Source organism: Denticeps clupeoides, chromosome 20, assembly GCF_900700375.1.
Source record: "Denticeps clupeoides chromosome 20, fDenClu1.1, whole genome shotgun sequence".
In the NCBI taxonomy this organism is placed as follows: Eukaryota; Metazoa; Chordata; class Actinopteri; order Clupeiformes; family Denticipitidae; genus Denticeps; species Denticeps clupeoides.
Window position 1 is genome coordinate 13,027,964 of NC_041726.1, and position 16,981 is coordinate 13,044,944.

Below are 16,981 nucleotides of genomic sequence, written 5' to 3' on the forward strand. Positions count from 1 at the left end.
AGTGATGCTGCTAGACAGGATGCTCTCAATGGTTCCTCGGTAGAATGTGTACATGATGGGGGCTGGTGCTCTTGCACTTCTTAGTTTGCGGAGGAAGTATAGACGCTGCTGTGCTTTCTTGGCCAGTGCAGTGGTGTTATTTGTCCAGGAGAGATCCTCAGTGATGTGTACACCCAGGAACTTGGTGCTGCTCACTCTCTCCACAGATGCACCGTTGATGGTCAGAGGAGCATGCTGAGTATTTCCTCTCCTGAAGGCAACAACAATCTCTTTCGTCTTATTCACAGAGTTTGCTTAATACTTTGTCGATGCACCTTTGGCAGAAATTACAGCCTCAAGTCTTTTTGAATACGATTCCACAAGCTTAGCTCACCTACCCTTGGCCAGTTTGGCCCATTCCTCATTGCAGCACCTCTCAAGCTCCATCAGGTTGGATGGGAAGCATTGGTGCTCTCTCCAGATCTCTCTCAGATTCAAGTCCGAGCTCTCACTGAGCCACATTCACAGAGTTGTGTTGAAGATACTCCTTTGATATCTTGGCTGTGTGCTTAGGGTCATTGTCCTGCTGAATAATGAGATTATTAATAATGAGTTCTGGAGCGCTCTGGAGCAAGTTTCTCAATGTCTCCTCAGTGGCACCTTGGCATTTCGGGATACATTTCCCGTTGGTCATTTTTAATCTGGCCCGTCGAGGATTTGTACAGAATTGCCTAAAAATGGAGACATAATTATGACTGCGTTCATTTGAACTCGCCCTGTAATGCCTGGGGTTCCACCAGGTGGCGCATAAGGCGCCGATGGAGCTGAAGATCTTCGCGGGTTTTTACGATGACTTGCGCGGTGAATGAGCGGTCAGATGATGCGTTCCGACCAGCGAGAAAGTTGAGACGGACCGTCGATTACGGCCTGGTTGCCCCGGATTGCGGGGAGACTTCGACCCTGACGTTAATAAATGAATAAAGGCGCCGCGGAGGCAGTGCGCATGCGCGCGACGTTTCCAGCTTCCAGCTTCCGGTCTCCGCGCCCGCGTCGCGTTGCCGCCAGGAAGCGGCGGGGCTGCTGCGCTCCAAGACGGATGTTTGGATGTTGTTTTGAGCGCCCGGCCACGTTTCAGCCGCAGGTGAGACGCTTCGGTCCGCGCGTTTGGACCCGATGGTTGGAGCCGATCTTCCCGGAGGCCTGAGATGGGCGCGTTTTTTCTTTTTTAAATGTAATTTACGCTTTTTAAACGCGCCGCCCGACCTTTAATATTTACCGGTTCCATTACAATTAAAAGTTAATTTTTAACACATTTGGCAAGTTATCTGGCAAGTTAATTTTTAACCAATAGTGAACTGTAGTGAATAACGTGGTAAACACGTAGAGAGATGCATGCATGTTGCACTGGCCCAGTGTTAATTTAAAGAAGGAACTTTTAGGTATTAAAAATCCAGATAAATGTACGAAACGGTTTTGCTGCAGCTTGGCCTCATAAAATATAAGAATTCACATTTTTGTCTATAATGATCATTGTCAGGTTATGAATTAAAACTGACTTCAGGGAATATCTAGCTAAATTTAAATTAAAGGTCATTGACCTGTTACAAGCTCGACAACAAAAAGATCTCTACTTAACAAAAAAAGGTGAAATAACTGAAAACATGTTTTATATTCTAGTTTCTTTGCTCTGATTGCTGCTTTGTACACTCTTGGCATTCTCTCGATGAGCTTCAAGAGGTCGTCACCTGAAATGGTTTTCCAACAGTCTTGAAGGAGTTCCCAGAGGTGTTTAGCACTTTTTGCCCCCCTTTGCCTTCACTCTGTGGTCCAGATCACCCCAAACCATCTCGATTGGGTTCAGGTCCGGTGACTGTGGAGGTCAGGTCTCCACTTTTTGTTAAGTACATAACTCTACATGTGTTCATTCATAGTTTTGATGCCTTCAGTGAGAATCTACCAACGTAAATGGTCATGAAAATAAAGAAAACACATTGAATGAGAAGGTGTCCAAACTTTTGCCCTGTACTGTATATGCGGTATTGGTGCATGAGAATGGAAGGTCGCGGAGGTGATGCTTCTTTGTTAATGTGGTCGTCTTGAAGGGTTAGTATGTAAGCGAAATTTTCTCTTTCTTTCTACTAACGTTTTGTACATTTAATGTGCACAACTATGTGATTTTTATTATTGATGCTGAAACAGGCCAATGACTACACCTTTGTCATCAACAATGCGAACGGATTCCGCGTGCTTCTGCTCCCAGGAATGAACAGCGAGGAGGATGAGGTGGAGATGAGCCCGGACGAGCTGCAGCAGTATGTCTACGCGGTGGTGCAGCAGAACAGAGTCGTGGCCCAGCGGGCTGCCGACGTGGCCGCCATCGAGCAGTGGGTGCTGCACCAGGAGAACGAGATCAGCAAGAACAATCTGCTTTTTAAAAACGCGTTTGAGTGAGTGTGCAGTGTGGGAAACTTTGTGTCCTGGTTTGTCGTCACTTGTCGTACTTGTGTACCTCAGTCACACATTGCAAGAAAAAAACTTTGTGTAATACCTGTCGTTGACCCGTTCTGATTTTAGTTCTGAGAAAATATTGGACGTAATAGAAATCTAGAAGTTTTAATTGCATCGGTATTAAAATGGTGAATAAATGATTAGAGTAATAAACTCCCGGTGATTGGTCCTGCGCTGCAGATCTGTGTTGGAGTGTGAGGCGAAGATGAAAGACTTGTACAGCAAGCTGGGACTGGAGTACAAAGACAGCGACTCTGAGGACGAAGGCGCGGCAAAGCCACCTACCGGTGTCATACAGATCACAGATGATGAGGAGGAGGAAGAGGACGATGCTGGCGGGACTGAAAATTCCAGCATTGATCATGGTAAATAATAATCTCTTATTATTTATTATTAAGTAGCTTTATGTTACGTCCTGTTCTAGCTCAGGAATGTGAACGATTAGAAAGAGGGGCCACAAACGTTTTAACAAGGTCATTTTAATAAATCGAAACAGTACAATTCAGCCTTGAAACAACAACAAGTCAGGCCACAAAAAAAAAACCCTGGGTAGACTACTGGGAACAGGGCATCTGTCTTTCGTCCCCTCTCTCCTTCTGTCCAGCAGACCCACGCCATCTTAAACGGCCTCGCTCCGACGGTTCTGTAAATTACAGGCTCCTCCTACAGAAAACACAGCACATCACATGACCATGGGACATAACACTTTAGCATGGTTTTTATATATATATATATATATATATGTATATAAAATTCAAAGAGCAGAAACAGATTTGATCTTTTTTTTTTTTTTTTTTTTAACCAGATCTGACAAGTAACTCAGCAGCTGAAACGCGTGACATCGAAATGGTAGGTACACTCCCACACCACTCGACACACCACTGAGACGAGTAGACGTCTTCTAAAGAATGATCCTCCTTTCCTGGTGGAAAAAAGGCACCAGCTGAGCCAGAAGACTCCTCCCAGGTCACCGAGCAACCAGAGAGCGTTGCAGAGGGCGGCGCTGACCCGAGTGCGGCGACAGCGATGTCCAATACTGCGACCCCCCAGAGCCCGGCATCTGGAAACACGACGGTTTCTGCAGAGGAGAACGCAAGCGCTGAAGCTCCTGTTTCTACTGTCTTTACCTCCGTAACCAAGACTGCAGCTGCCGGCGCGCAGCCAGACGTTTCAAATACCAGCAAAACACCAAGTTCTACCTCTCCTGCAAATAAGAAGTTAATGCAATTGAAAAAAATGGTAGAACGAATGAAACCCATTCAAATCAAAGCTGGTACCGGATCGAGAGTCACGCCTTCCACCACGACCTCAGCGGCGTCCGCCAAGACGACCCCGGTCACCAGGAGATCTTGTACAAGCCTTTCAAGCACCAGCGTGACCTCCCAAAGTAAAGCACCCGACAGCATCCCTCCACCCACAAAACCCCCAACTCAAACTATCACGACCGGTGCAGCAACCTCGCCTACCAGAGTCTCCACAACTGCTCCGTCCTTTCCAAGACCCCCCACAAATCCACCAGAAGGTAAGATTGTCCCAGATTAGGGGGAAAATTTCACTTTTGGGGTGAATATACTATATATAAGCGAATATATGTGCACTTAACATGTTTATTAAACATTTATGTTAAAAAAAAAAAAATCCAAAGACTCTATTAGGTCTGCAGTTTGCTGCAATCCATTTGGCAATTATGTCAATTTTTCCGAAGTAGTCTTACCGAGACACAACGCTACTTGAGAGTGACTTAATGTGTATGTCGGTTGAATGTGCCATTATTTATTTATTTATTTATTTAATAAATCCTCACTAGAAGGTACTTGGACTTGGACAAACTGGCCGAAATGTGTTAACAGAGACATTTCAGGGATTTTGAGTCATTCAGCACTGCAGATGGGTTAATTGCATTGCAAATTTTAATCAGTTTAATCCTGATGATTGATTAATCCGCAGTGTTGATTTTGACAGCCCTTATGAATGTTTATGCTCCCTCCCCAATCGTGCTTTTCTTCAGGCCCACAGATGGCTCCTGAGACAACAAGCATTCTGGAAGTGGGCATGTCTGTCCTTGGCAGGAAGAGGACAAAGACGTGGCATTCTGGCATTTTGAAAGAGATCAGAAGAATTGGTAGGCCTATGTGTCCACACATACAGTTGTGGGCAACACAAATACTGGTTTTCACAAAGTTTTCTGCTTCCATTTTTTATTCCAGAATGTAGAGCAATCAGATGAATTGCAAAGTCCCTCTTTGCCATGAAAATGAACTTAATCCCCAAAAAAACATTTTCCATAGCATTTCAGGCACAAAAGGACCTGCTGAGATCATTTCAGTGATCCTCTCATTAACACAAGTGAGAGTGTTGAGGAGCACAAGGCCGGAGATCATTCTGTCCTGCTGACTGAGTTAAAATAGCAGACTGGATGCTTTAAAAGGAGGGTGATGCTTGAAATCATGGTTCTTCCTCTGTTAACCATGGTTACTTGCAAGGAAACACATTCAGAACTAAGCGGCTCGGGGAACAAAACGTTGAAATTTTGGGTCCATGGCCAGGAAACTCCCCAGAACTTAATCCCATTGAGAACTTGTGGTCAAGCCTCAAGATGCGGGATTTGTCAGGATTTGGCCCAAAAGTTGATGGCCAGGACAAATTGCAGAGGTCTTGGTAAAAAAGGGCCAATGCTGGAAATATTGACTTTTTGCATACATTTGCTGGAATTGTTGATAAAAGTAACGAGTAACAAACTGATGTAACAACTGACAAAAATATGTGTTTGAAGCAGCAAACTTTGTAAATAATAAAAAAAAAATACAATATACATGTTCTCTAGAAGAAGGACGTAGTGTTATCGTGTCGCTGTTTTATTTAATATGTCAACGCTAACACATATAATTTGTATACTTAGGAGAGTTTGTGTGCTCAGATTTAGTCCATTAATTACTACGTACTTTAATAAGTTATTATTATTATTATTAGGAAATACCAGAATTAGCACATATATAAAAACATTCATGAGATATTACACTCAAACAGTTACTCAGTACTTGAGTAATTTTGGATGAGTACTTTTTACTTGTGTTGAGTATTATTATTTCGGAGTAACACTACTCACATTAAAGTTTGCCTAATGATTTGCTGTTGTGTCCCGTCCCCTGTCTTTTGCTTTGTTTTCAGATGGTGTGGACAGGTATAAGGTGGAGTTTGGGAAGAGGAAGTGCCTGCTCTCTGGTCATCATGTGGCCTACGAGAAGGCAGCCCAGCTGAAAGACCTGTTTATCGGAGCCAGAGTGGTCGCCCGCTATAAAGAGGAACATCAGAACTGGTTGCACTCTGCTATCCTGGCGGAGCTGCCTGACCGCAAGAACCGCATGAGGTGTGTGAGAATTTCACCGAGTAATTGCCGAGTTGCTACCACTCTGGCGCCTGAGGCTAATGTCTAGTGACCAGGACAATGTCCTCTTATCAAGTTGTACTAGCTACAGAGAGCTTTTTACACTCAAGATTCTGTTCTCAGATTGACCAGTTTCTTCAGAATGTTCTGGAGAACATTAAAAAATGCTCAAGTATTTCAACAGCTAGAATACCAACATGTTGGGAGACTTGAGATTTCCCTCTCTCTTTTCACCCAAGTATTTGCAATTAATTATTAAAGGTTATCTGACATTTTTTTGCTTTTATATCCATGTGAGTGGTCCCTATTGCTGTATCTGAAGTATTTTTTTTTTTTTAATGTACCTTAAGAAATACGCAAGAAATACGGATGTACCTTAAGAAATACGCACGTGTTCCAAAAGCGTCAGCTGCTGCTTCTTTGACTCATAGATTACTAAGATAATTAATACGTGCCTCGCAAATATCAATGTATTAAATGATTTGATGTTTATGAATAAATGACTCGCTCGAGATATGTCTGTGTATTTTGCAGGTTTCTGGTGTTTTTTGATGACGGTCACTCTGCCTACGTTGGACTGCCAGATATGCACTTGGTCCACGCACCATGTAGGTTTTTATGTTCGTAATGTTTCTGTCTGTGTAGTTGCTAATAATGACGATATTACAGATTGAATGTGGTGATAGTGCTTGAAGTGACTGGCTGATGTCTTTACAACTCCCTTTCTTCACGCTGTGTGCAGCGAATAATGTGCTTGAAGATATTGAGGACGTGGCCTGGCAGCATTTCGTGCAGAACTATTTGAAGGCGTACCCTTGCGTCATCTACGTGACCAAGCCAGAAGGCGAGCCGGTCGAGGTGGACTATGACGGCCAGTGGCTACCTGGCTGCATCAAACAGGTCGATTGTAGCCTGATTAAGGTGGTCTTGAAGGTTTGTACATGTTGGAGTATTACGTTAAGAATGGCTTGTCCCAATATCATTTTTTGTTTTAACAAATGTTTAATGCTTGAAAACTGAAGCTCCCCAGCCTTTTTTCTTTGGATTTCGTTACATAATCATATAAATCATACAAGCTTCTGAAACATATTTCTGTATGTGTGTTTGCAGGCTGGGATGGGACTTCTTTATGAATTTCTGAACACTTGGTAATGTATTCTGTGTTTGGTGCAGGATGATGACCGCACAGTATGGCTACATAAAGGTTCAGACCGCCTGAAACATATTTTTCAAATGAAAGAACGTGCTGCTGAGGCCAAAAAACAAGGTAATTGCTCTGCATGCTCCCTCATACACACACATCTGCTAAGATCATACGTCTTATAGTATAAATACTAGCTGTTTTCTCCAACTCATGCAAACTCATAAAAAATCATAGTTGAGTTTATTGACTGTATTTGTATTTTTGAATATTTTGTACTGAATGAGTTGCTTTCAATCTCATTGTACATGCATATAGTAACTATAAAAAGGCATTCTATTATATTTCATCCCATCCAGTTACAAAAAAATTTATTCAATAAAAAAAAAACATTATATATAAATAACAATTAAAAAAAAAAACTTGAGTGTTTTGGGGTCTGGCATCCTCCTCAGTTCAAAAACTTTAAGTAATCACCAATCACAGTTAAAGGGTGGCTGTAAAATGAAACATGTTAGGAGCAGGAATGAAGAGAAGAAGCTGACCCTGCAGACAGAGGACAGGTGTGGACAAGTGCAGCTTTAGCGGCCGTCTTCTGGTCTGCCCCTTGCTGCTTCTTCTCTGCAGCCTTTTTGGCATTTTTTTGCTGGGACTGAATTTTCTGCTGTCCGTGAGCCATGATCGAACTTTGGACAGGGAAAAAAAATGTCATTTAATAAGATCGTCTATGATGACTACATTTACATTTTACATTTACAGCATTTATCAGACGCTCTTATCCAGAGCTACTTACAATCAGTATTTACAGGGACAGTCCTCCCCTGGAGACACTCAGGGTTAAGTGTCTTGCTCAGGGACACAATGGTAGTAAGTGGGATTTGAACCTGGGTCTTCTGATTCACAGGCAAGTGTGTTACCCACTAGGCTACTACCACCCTAGACTAGACACGGTAACAGACACCAAACATCCAATAAAAACATTTACAAGAGAAGATAACTGGAATAGTATGGTTAAAGTACAATAAAAGCACAACTGGTTAAAAACATGAAACAATCTAAAGAAATATGACACTATAAAGAGAAAAGCCTGACTTTAAAGGTTTGTTTTTATGATTTTTTGTTTTTTTTAGAGGGGGGAGAGACACTTTTTTTTTTTCCACTCCATTGTGTATATACAGCTTGATATGTGGTTTAGGGATCTCCTTATATACCTGAAAGAATGAGGTATTGTTATTATGTGGTGGGATTGTGAGGCTGGTGCACAGTGATGGTGTTAACCACACCGACTACTTGAGCTGAGCCCCGTTGCAAGAATGCAACCTTTCTTGCACAGAAACCGGGTCTCGCGTGTTCCATTGCGATTCATCCAACTGTGATGTGGTTCTGCGCACCAGTTTGGCATCTGAAATATGTCAGACCACTCACCAATCTGTCCGCTCAGGCTGAAGATCGCGTGATCGATCGATGCATCACTACACTTAACTTTTCTGTTTGTTTCTCGCAGCTTCTCTTAAAACGCAACAGCGTTTCTCAACAACATGTACCAGAGCACCAACCACGACAGCAGCCGCACCACAAGCTGCCACCACAACGACATCGGCCGCACAGCGAGTCGCCACCACATCAGTTTCAACCCACAGCAAGAGCATGCTGCCGGTCGTCAGCTTGGTGCCGATTTCTTTACAATCAGTCACATCATCAGTGGTCGTCTCATCAAAGTCTGTTTCTCAGGCTGTCACGGTTTCGGCGTCCTCTCAGTCAACCGCTGCCTCTCATCAGCCTCCCAGAATACAGTAAGCTTCCTGTTTTCACTGCACAGTTTACATTTTTATTTTAACATGCAAGAACTTATTCTACAACAAAATTTTCAAGTGTAGCAAATGGTTTAAGAAATGGCAAAAGAATAGTAATGCAGACGGGCATGTAAACTAGGGCTGCACGATATATCGAAAAAATATCGTTATCGCGATATCTGTATCGCAAAGAGTTGCGATAAATGAAATGTATGCAGCGTCTGAAATCTCATACTATTGTGACGAGCCGTCGCCACGAGGTCAGGAAAGGAGAAATCGGCTCAATCATTAGAGTTTCGGAATAACGCTTTTTATTAAACGGAAGCCAGTAGTTGGCGCCATCAGCCAATGCCTACTCCTCCGGATTCTACAAAAAGGGAGGCGGATTTTCTTCTCCTACAGCCCTACACCACTACCTCCCGGTGTAAAGTTACATTAAATCCCCATAACACGCACATCCCGAACCCCAACAGAACACATTTACCCGTAACATGGTTAACTATTTGCAGTATGCGAGGCGAGTAGTATGCCCGAATTCATAGTAGGGATTCACCGACACCACATTTTCTCATACTCGTTAAAAGTCCGCCGATACCGGGGACCGATATCACAGTCTGAGAAATGTCTGTGTTTCAGCGCAGAGTGCCCGCTGCAGCAAAAGACAAGAGAAAATGTCCACGTGCTGTGAAAATAACACGGGCAATTATCGGGTACATTGCATGGAGAGACCAGCCACTCTCAGAGGTAGAAAATGTGGGATTCCTGCATCTCCTCCACGTAGTATGCGATTTCGGACGCAGCATTAATTAATGTGCCAAGCATTTATGTGTCCAAATTTAACCCATCTTTATACCCGCCTCCCAAGTAGGTGATATAATGCTATTGACTAGACCGGATCATGTAATGTTAATTTTTATTTATGGTGATGTTGGCAATATGTTAGTGTTTCCACTACATACCAATTAATTTAAGGCCTGTACACTTTGTTTAATAGTATTTTCTTATTTCATTTTTGTTTAATAATATTTTTTAAATATAGATATTTTGTTTTAAAGATGCTCTTGTTTTAAGACAATTGGTGAGTGTATGGTTACATGTAAATAAAAGTAATCTTTGAAAGCAATTCATACTGTGTTGCCAGGTCTATGGTAACAGCAAACAAAAATCAGAATATCTGCTGAGGGTTTTAAGTCATTCATAATGTTTTGAAGTCTAAATATTTGCAACTTCCATGACAGTTTCTTTTGAGCCTGAATTAGATTTAATTAGATCAAATGAATATATATTACCTGTTTATTTTAGTATGATCATTACATATAATTTTTTTTTAATAGATAGTAGTAATAATAATAATTTAAAAAGCATTTCTCTAGGGAAATGTTATATCGCAAGAAATATCGTTATCGCAATATTCAACAACAATATCGCATATTTTCCCAATATCGTGCAGCCCTAATGTAAACTTTTTTTTTTTTATAACGCGCAGGCAGGGCATCAAACGGGGTCCACCCTCACCTGATCTACCCAAGTATAGTAACCGCCTGGTCTACACACCCCACCGCTGCTGCCCCGCCTGTCTAGATGGCCATCGGCCCCCGACACACCAACCCCGGGGCCGCAACCCCCTGCTCATTCCCTTGCTCCACGGATTCAGGCGCATGACTGGGCGCTGCCGCGAGAAGCAGAAGGTGAGCACAGACTGGAACCTGTGGCCGGGTCCGACTTCCACTGCTCCATTGTAGTTGTTACATTTTATGAAAGCATGAACCAATTAATCTAGAGGTTGCTGCATTTCAATTCATCTGAATTGAGGTAAAAAAAAAAAAAAAAAAATTATAAATAAAATCTAAACACTGTTCTCATAATGGCCGTTTTATCCCAATGTGCAGTTTAATCAACGTACAATCTTGAGCTTTTGATGATTGTGCTGCGTATGTTGTGAGCCTTTTTACTTAAAGGTCCCTCTTATGATCATTTTTTTTCTTTGCTTTTATATCGGTCTTATATCCTAGTTTTGTATTTGAAGTCTCTTTCCAAAATTTAGCCTCGGTGCAGAATTACAGCCACTTTGATCCAGTCCCACAATGAGATTTCCCAGGACGCGGCGTTACGGTGTCTGTACCTTTAAATGATAATGAGGAGGAGAGAGGCGGGATGAGGAGCAGAGAGGCCAATAGAAGTTGAGGTGGCATTCACGTAAATGATGTCATCAACATCGTTCACCAACCACAATGTTTTGTGCAGACAGGAAGTCGGCGTTTTCTAGAAAAGAATAAAATTAACCCACAAATTGAAAATTAACCTCACGGGACGGAACTAAAAAAAAAAATGCATTTGTGCTCGTTTGTACCTCCTATCATCGTCGAGCAACTGCAATGCCTCGCACGTTTAGGAGCCATGTTTCAGGGGAGGGGAGGGAATATCTCTGGGCAGAAAAAGCACGAGAAACGGGAGGTAACCTTGTTGTTTTACTTCTCAAATGTTTTAAACTAAAATCTGACGGAGAAATAATTTGTACTTTGCCCTCACCATTCCTATCTTGGGTCCTTTCTCTCGTCCCAGTTGGTGTTCCATGTTTTCTACCGTTCGCCGTGCGGCTGCAGTCTGGCCTCCATGGAGGATGTACAGGAGTTCCTACTGCAGACGCGCTGCGAGTTCCTCTATATCGACATGTTCTGCCTGGACCCAGATGTGCTGGTGAAGCGCGGTCTTGGGCCAGAACGTCAGACGCTCTTCTGGCAACAGGACATATCAAAGAATTTTGAGAGAGTGCCTGTGTCCTGCGTGAACGAGGTTGATTCCTTTCCACTGCCTAACCTGGCCTACTTTACCAAGAGGATCCCAGCCTTTGGCGTCAACATCAATACACACCCAGACTTTTTGGTGGGCTGTGACTGTACGGATGGCTGTCGCGATAGGTAGGGTTGTGTGTGTGTGTGTGTGTGAGAGAGAGAGAGAGAGAGAGAGATGCAACTAGAACTGGTTTTAAAGGAAAAGGGGGTGCAGCCAGATGCCTGTCACTCTGAGCAATGAAATGTGAGAAAATGTGTGTGGAAGCTTGCCAGATGAACCAGGACACGGCCCATAGTGAATTCAGATGGGGACGGCTGTTGCATCAGAGCGGAGAATATGGGGGGGCTTTTATACCCATCTGGATATGCAGTCCAACTAACAGATATGAAGGAGGCGTTCACAGATATATAAATATATTTTTTTTCATAAATTGCTATGGTGCAAATACACAAAATATGATGCGTGTACCTTAAATATATTAAACACAATATAAGTGCAACATGTGCAGTATAAATATATATTGCATAGGGTTGTAGTAGCCTAGTGGGTAACACACTCGTCTATGAACCAGAAGACCCAGGTTCAAATCCCACTTACTACCATTGTGTCCCTGAGCAGGACACTTAACCCTGAGTTGCTCCAGGGGGGGACTGTCCCTGTAACTACTGATTGTAAGTCGCTCTGGATAAGGGCGTCTGATAAATAATGTAAATTTAGGTAAACCAGATTTTAAAGAGGTCACATAATTGTAGCTGCTGCAGGTCGGGCAGCTGTTGTGTCCTGCTCGGAATTTTGACATTTAATGTACTGAGCTTCTATAACAAATTGCTCAAACTCATTGACAAACTTAAAAAAAGGCTTCAGACATATATATTTGTATTGGTGCACGACAGGTTCAAGTGCGCCTGCCAGCAGTTGACCGTTGAGTCTACCAGCTTGTGTCCAGGAGGACCTGTGGACAGCACGGTAGGATATACTTACAAGAGACTGCTGAAGAATGTGCCTACAGGGTGAGTTCCTTTCGTCTCTCGCTATATTGCTTTGCAAATGAACAGGCCCTTTAATATTCATGTTTCTCTATGCAGGATATACGAGTGCAATGCCATGTGCCGCTGTGACCCCAAGATGTGCTCCAACAGGGTGGTGCAGCAAGACATGCAGGTGCGTCTCCAGGTCTTTAAGATGAAGCAGAAGGGCTGGGGCGTCCGTTGTAAGGACGATTTGGCCAGAGGCACCTTCATCTGTGTTCTTACAGGTAAGAGAAATAGGACCGCCTTTCCCACTTGAAAGAATAGTTCTGTGGTTTTAAATACCTGATTCGGATGGGGTTTTCTTCATTTATTTTGTATATGTATGTGTGTGTATTAGACACACATTTACTGTAATTCCGTAGTGGTGTGCAGTTTCCACATTGCAAACACGAACTCCAATTCATAATACAGACTGCTTGTTTAATATTAACATTATTTTATCAGTTGGGTTTTAGGCCAGTCTCCCCTCACCTATTCAGGCTATTTTTTATGACTGTGCCTGGTGTGATGGCTGACATAATTATACCAGAACCCCACTGACAAATCTCAACGTGAAAAACTAAATATATCTAAATATTTGCGCTGTGTACGGGCTGGAATTTCCCCTTATTGTTGTGTTGCCAAATGTGCTTGTGTTTTATCTTTTTGTTTATTTTTGTGTATATCGAGATTATATGAACTGAGCCGTGTCTAGATTCCCGCCGTTACATAGATCCACAATATGTGCACTTCCCTGTTCACTTTGCCTTTTCTTAGTGCTTTTGGAGCTGCCTGAAATAATAGCTTTTAAAGATCTTGATCACCTGACATCTTAATATGTGTGTTCACAATCAGTGGCGCTTTCTTATATTACATTTGTTTATTAATATTTATTTCTGTTAACAATTCAATAAATTTGAATGATAATGAGATTATCGGAGCATGACGAATCCATGAAAATAGTAACATTTTGTATGAGTTTCAGGAGAAAATGTTTTATACTGTTATAGAAAATGACAGGAATAAAAACGTAAACTAATCAAAAGTCAACACGTCTCTCCTTTCCAGGCAGAATTCTGAATGAATCTGTCATTGGCATGGAAAGAAACATGGGGGGGAATAAGCACCTTACTAGCCTGGACTACATTGAGGCTGTGGAGCATCTGAAAGAGGGATACGAGAGTGAAGCTCGCTGTACCGATGACGAGGGAGGTGGTGCTGAAGAAGAGGGCGAGCTCAGCGAAGGTGGGTGTCCCTTGTTCGAACACCGAGTACGATCTGTCAAGGTGCCACTGAGCAAAGCACCGTCCCCACACACTGCTCCCCGGGCACATGTCATGGCTGCCCACAGCTCACTCAGGGTGATGGGTTAAATGCAGAGGACAAATTTGACTGTGTGCACTGTGTGCTGTGCTGCTGTGTATCACGTGTGACAATCACTTCACTTTCACATTTTCACTTTCATTAGTGATAACAACAGGAGCGGCTGTCTTTAATTTGTCTCGGGTTGTGTTCCTTTCAGTTTCTAAATGACTCCCGATAGAACTCTCATCTCAAATTAAAACAATGCCGTGTGGTTGGGAATCTTTGGGAATTACACAAATTTTAACTCACAAATGCATCCTCACGTATTTCTATTATCCTGTAGCTGTTCCTCAAATAAGAAATAGGATGCTCTGTTATTACTTCCACAAGTGCGAAAGTGTTGCAGAAAATATTTGTACCGAATAATCCTCGCTATTGACCTGGACAACTCACAGCTCTCTCCTTCTACAAACTTGGAGTAACAGTAGACAACCAACTCTCCTTCTCCACTCACATCAGCATGTAGAGTCCTTCTCTACAATATCAGACGAATCCGCCCTTATCTGTCAACACAGGCCACCCAGATGCTGGTTCAGTCCTTAGTAACCTCACAGCACGACTGATCTCCCACACCACCCCACTGCTACATTCCCTCCACTGGCTCCCAGTAGCTGCCCCCCCTGCATCAGATTCAAACGGCAGCTCAAGACCTTCCTCTTTACAGAATATTTAGATGAACTTGTAACTTTCTTATTGTCTGACTTGTGTATAGAAACTACAACGGAGTGAATAAAAAGACTGTATTCATAGTTGGGGGTCCTAGTGAACCAGAATTGATCACTTCATCGATGGTAACATGGAAGCACGTTGGAAGTCGCTCTGGATCAGGATTAAATGTAAATAATCCTCATTAAAGGCGCTTTCACACCTACAGGCCTGGTGAGAACACGTACCGAACCAAAACAGGACCAAACGCTATCACATGACTAGAGAACAGTGATTTGAGGGTAAATTTCAATGTTGTCAATCGTCGATCTGCTTCCTGTTTTTGGTTCGTTTGGATTTTTAAATGTGTAAAAGGAAACCGAACCAAGCGCCGTAAAGTGACTTTTATTGGGATGTGAATATAACGCACACCTCGTTATAGACGGTCACAATGCTTGTTCTTTTGGTAACTAAAGTACCGTGTTCTCCTTTTCCAGAAGAAACGCTTGTTCAAGAGATGCGGGAGGACAACAGTGACAGTGAGCATCAGGACTGCAGCTCTGACAGCAGCTTTGTAGCAGAGGAGTCTGATACCTGGTCCGTCGGACCGAGGAGCTACGTGACCCGGAGGAGTGGCGCCGTAGCACAAGGTGAAAGAGGGCGGGGAGGACGGATAAACGTGGAAAACCAAGGGTCAATATTTCCAGGCACTAAGGAAGACGGGAATGAAAAGGATGATGAATCGCCCACCACACACGGGAACAGAAAAGGTCTTGATGGTGAGGGTTACGGTTACACCGTAAACTGAGCGTGGTAGCTAGTGGTCAACAGATAGCTGAACCCCACCAATAAGTTGCTCCAGTGGATCTGTGGTCATTGCCTTTCCCCTTATAGACAGTTTATACAACCAGAAATTCCACCGTTGTTGCGATGTGACACACATGCCCACTTTGTACAACTATACTATACAAAATAAATCCATTTTATTTATCAGTTTATAAATGATAAAACACTAATCATCTCTTTTACTGCTTTAACAGCCTCAGATAATAAGCAGAAGGAGGGGGAGGGGACTCAAAGGCGCTGCATCGCTGTCAAATCCTCTTACCAGAGGGTTAAACCTCTTAAAGCAGCCCCTGACCCAGAGGGACCAACAAACGTCACCAGGAGGCTCTTTGATGGCCAGGCGTCCTGTTTCATCATCGACACCAGGCAGCAGGGCAACGTGGCGCGTTACTTCAACGTAAGCAGGCCTGCCATGACTAAATGTGTCCATCACCCTTAGTGAACAGTGGGCAGCCATGACCGGCACCCGGGGGGCAGGGTGTGGGGACTGTACCTTGCGTGGCACCTTGACTGTTCGGGATTTGAACCCACAACCGACAAGGTTACAAGTCTGCTAGGCCACCACTGCCTTTCACCATCTGTCCCTAAAACAAACGTCTCATCGTTTCTCCTCTTTTGCTCCCTACAGCATAGCTGCAAGCCGAACATGTTTGTCCAGAATGTCTTCGTGGACACGCATGACCTCCGGTTCCCCTGGATCGCATTCTTTGCTAACAAGTCAGTCAATTGAAATCTTTGTCCCGTAACGTTTGGAAACCCCTGTAGGTTTTTCAGTGAACTGGAATAATTACCAATTATACGCAGGAACCGTTCGCTGTGAAAGAGTTTGTTTTTGTGTATTTATAATTTTTTGCAAATGATGTCGTTTTGAAATGTAAAATGTCCGTTGTCGTGGGGAAGAAGAGTTGACCGTGATGTTTAGCAGCGTTCTACCGCGTGCATTTACCCACAATGCTTCGCTCTCTCTTCCTCAGCCGCATCACAGCCGGAACAGAGCTGACGTGGGACTACAATTACAAAGCGGATGGCGAGAAAGGGAAAGCGTGCTGCTGTGGTGCTGCCGAATGCAGGGGACGGCTGGTGTGAAATCGTGCATTTTTACCAGGAATACCCTGTGGTTTTATATAATTGTTTTTAGATTGTATAATTATGTTTTGGGGAACTGAATGTGCGGTTTTAATAATTTTTAAAAATGATTTAAATAAATCTCTTGATGTGTTTGGTGTGTACATCATGTCTATAACATGCAAAAAACACTGACTATATATTATTAAAAACACCTACCAAGGAGGTTGACTTCATAGTGATCTACAGGGTGGGGCATTTATATGGATACACCTTAATAAAATGGGAATGGTTGGTGTTATTAACGTCCTGTTTGTGGCACATTAGTATATGTGACTGGGCAAACTTTTCAAGATGGCTGGTGACCATAGTGGCCATTTTGAAGTCGGTCATCTTGGTTCCAACTTTAGTTTTTTCAATAGGAAGAGGGTCATGTAACATCATATTTATT

General features: G+C 43.0%; 1 protein-coding gene and 1 long non-coding RNA gene across 5 annotated transcripts; one reads left to right on the forward strand and one right to left on the reverse strand.

The window, feature by feature from the left end:
- Window positions 1-966: 966 nt before the first annotated feature.
- LOC114769974 (histone-lysine N-methyltransferase SETDB1-B-like) lies at window positions 967-16,683 on the forward strand. 4 transcript variants are annotated; one of them, XM_028963449.1, is made up of 21 exons: window positions 979-1,120; window positions 2,179-2,426; window positions 2,668-2,852; window positions 3,293-3,336; window positions 3,424-4,009; window positions 4,496-4,609; window positions 5,656-5,854; window positions 6,407-6,480; window positions 6,615-6,805; window positions 7,046-7,139; window positions 8,518-8,738; window positions 8,784-8,806; window positions 10,293-10,494; window positions 11,369-11,724; window positions 12,493-12,609; window positions 12,685-12,854; window positions 13,678-13,854; window positions 15,117-15,398; window positions 15,660-15,862; window positions 16,094-16,182; window positions 16,440-16,683. In XM_028963449.1, the coding sequence occupies exons 1-21, from the start codon at window positions 983-985 to the stop codon at window positions 16,549-16,551; spliced, it is 3,825 nt and encodes a 1,274-aa protein (XP_028819282.1). In that variant the 5' UTR covers window positions 979-982; the 3' UTR covers window positions 16,552-16,683. The 4 variants fall into 4 exon arrangements, with proteins under 4 accessions (XP_028819285.1, XP_028819282.1, XP_028819281.1 ...); XM_028963452.1 differs by having other exon boundaries at window positions 967-1,120; window positions 2,240-2,426; window positions 8,518-8,806; XM_028963448.1 differs by having other exon boundaries at window positions 980-1,120; window positions 8,518-8,806.
- On the reverse strand, window positions 11,201-11,848 carry LOC114769976 (uncharacterized). Its single transcript, XR_003743292.1, has 3 exons — window positions 11,624-11,848; window positions 11,336-11,541; window positions 11,201-11,231 (listed from the first exon to the last, which is right to left on the reverse strand). It is a non-coding gene; the product is annotated as an uncharacterized LOC114769976 (long non-coding RNA).
- Window positions 16,684-16,981: the final 298 nt, after the last annotated feature.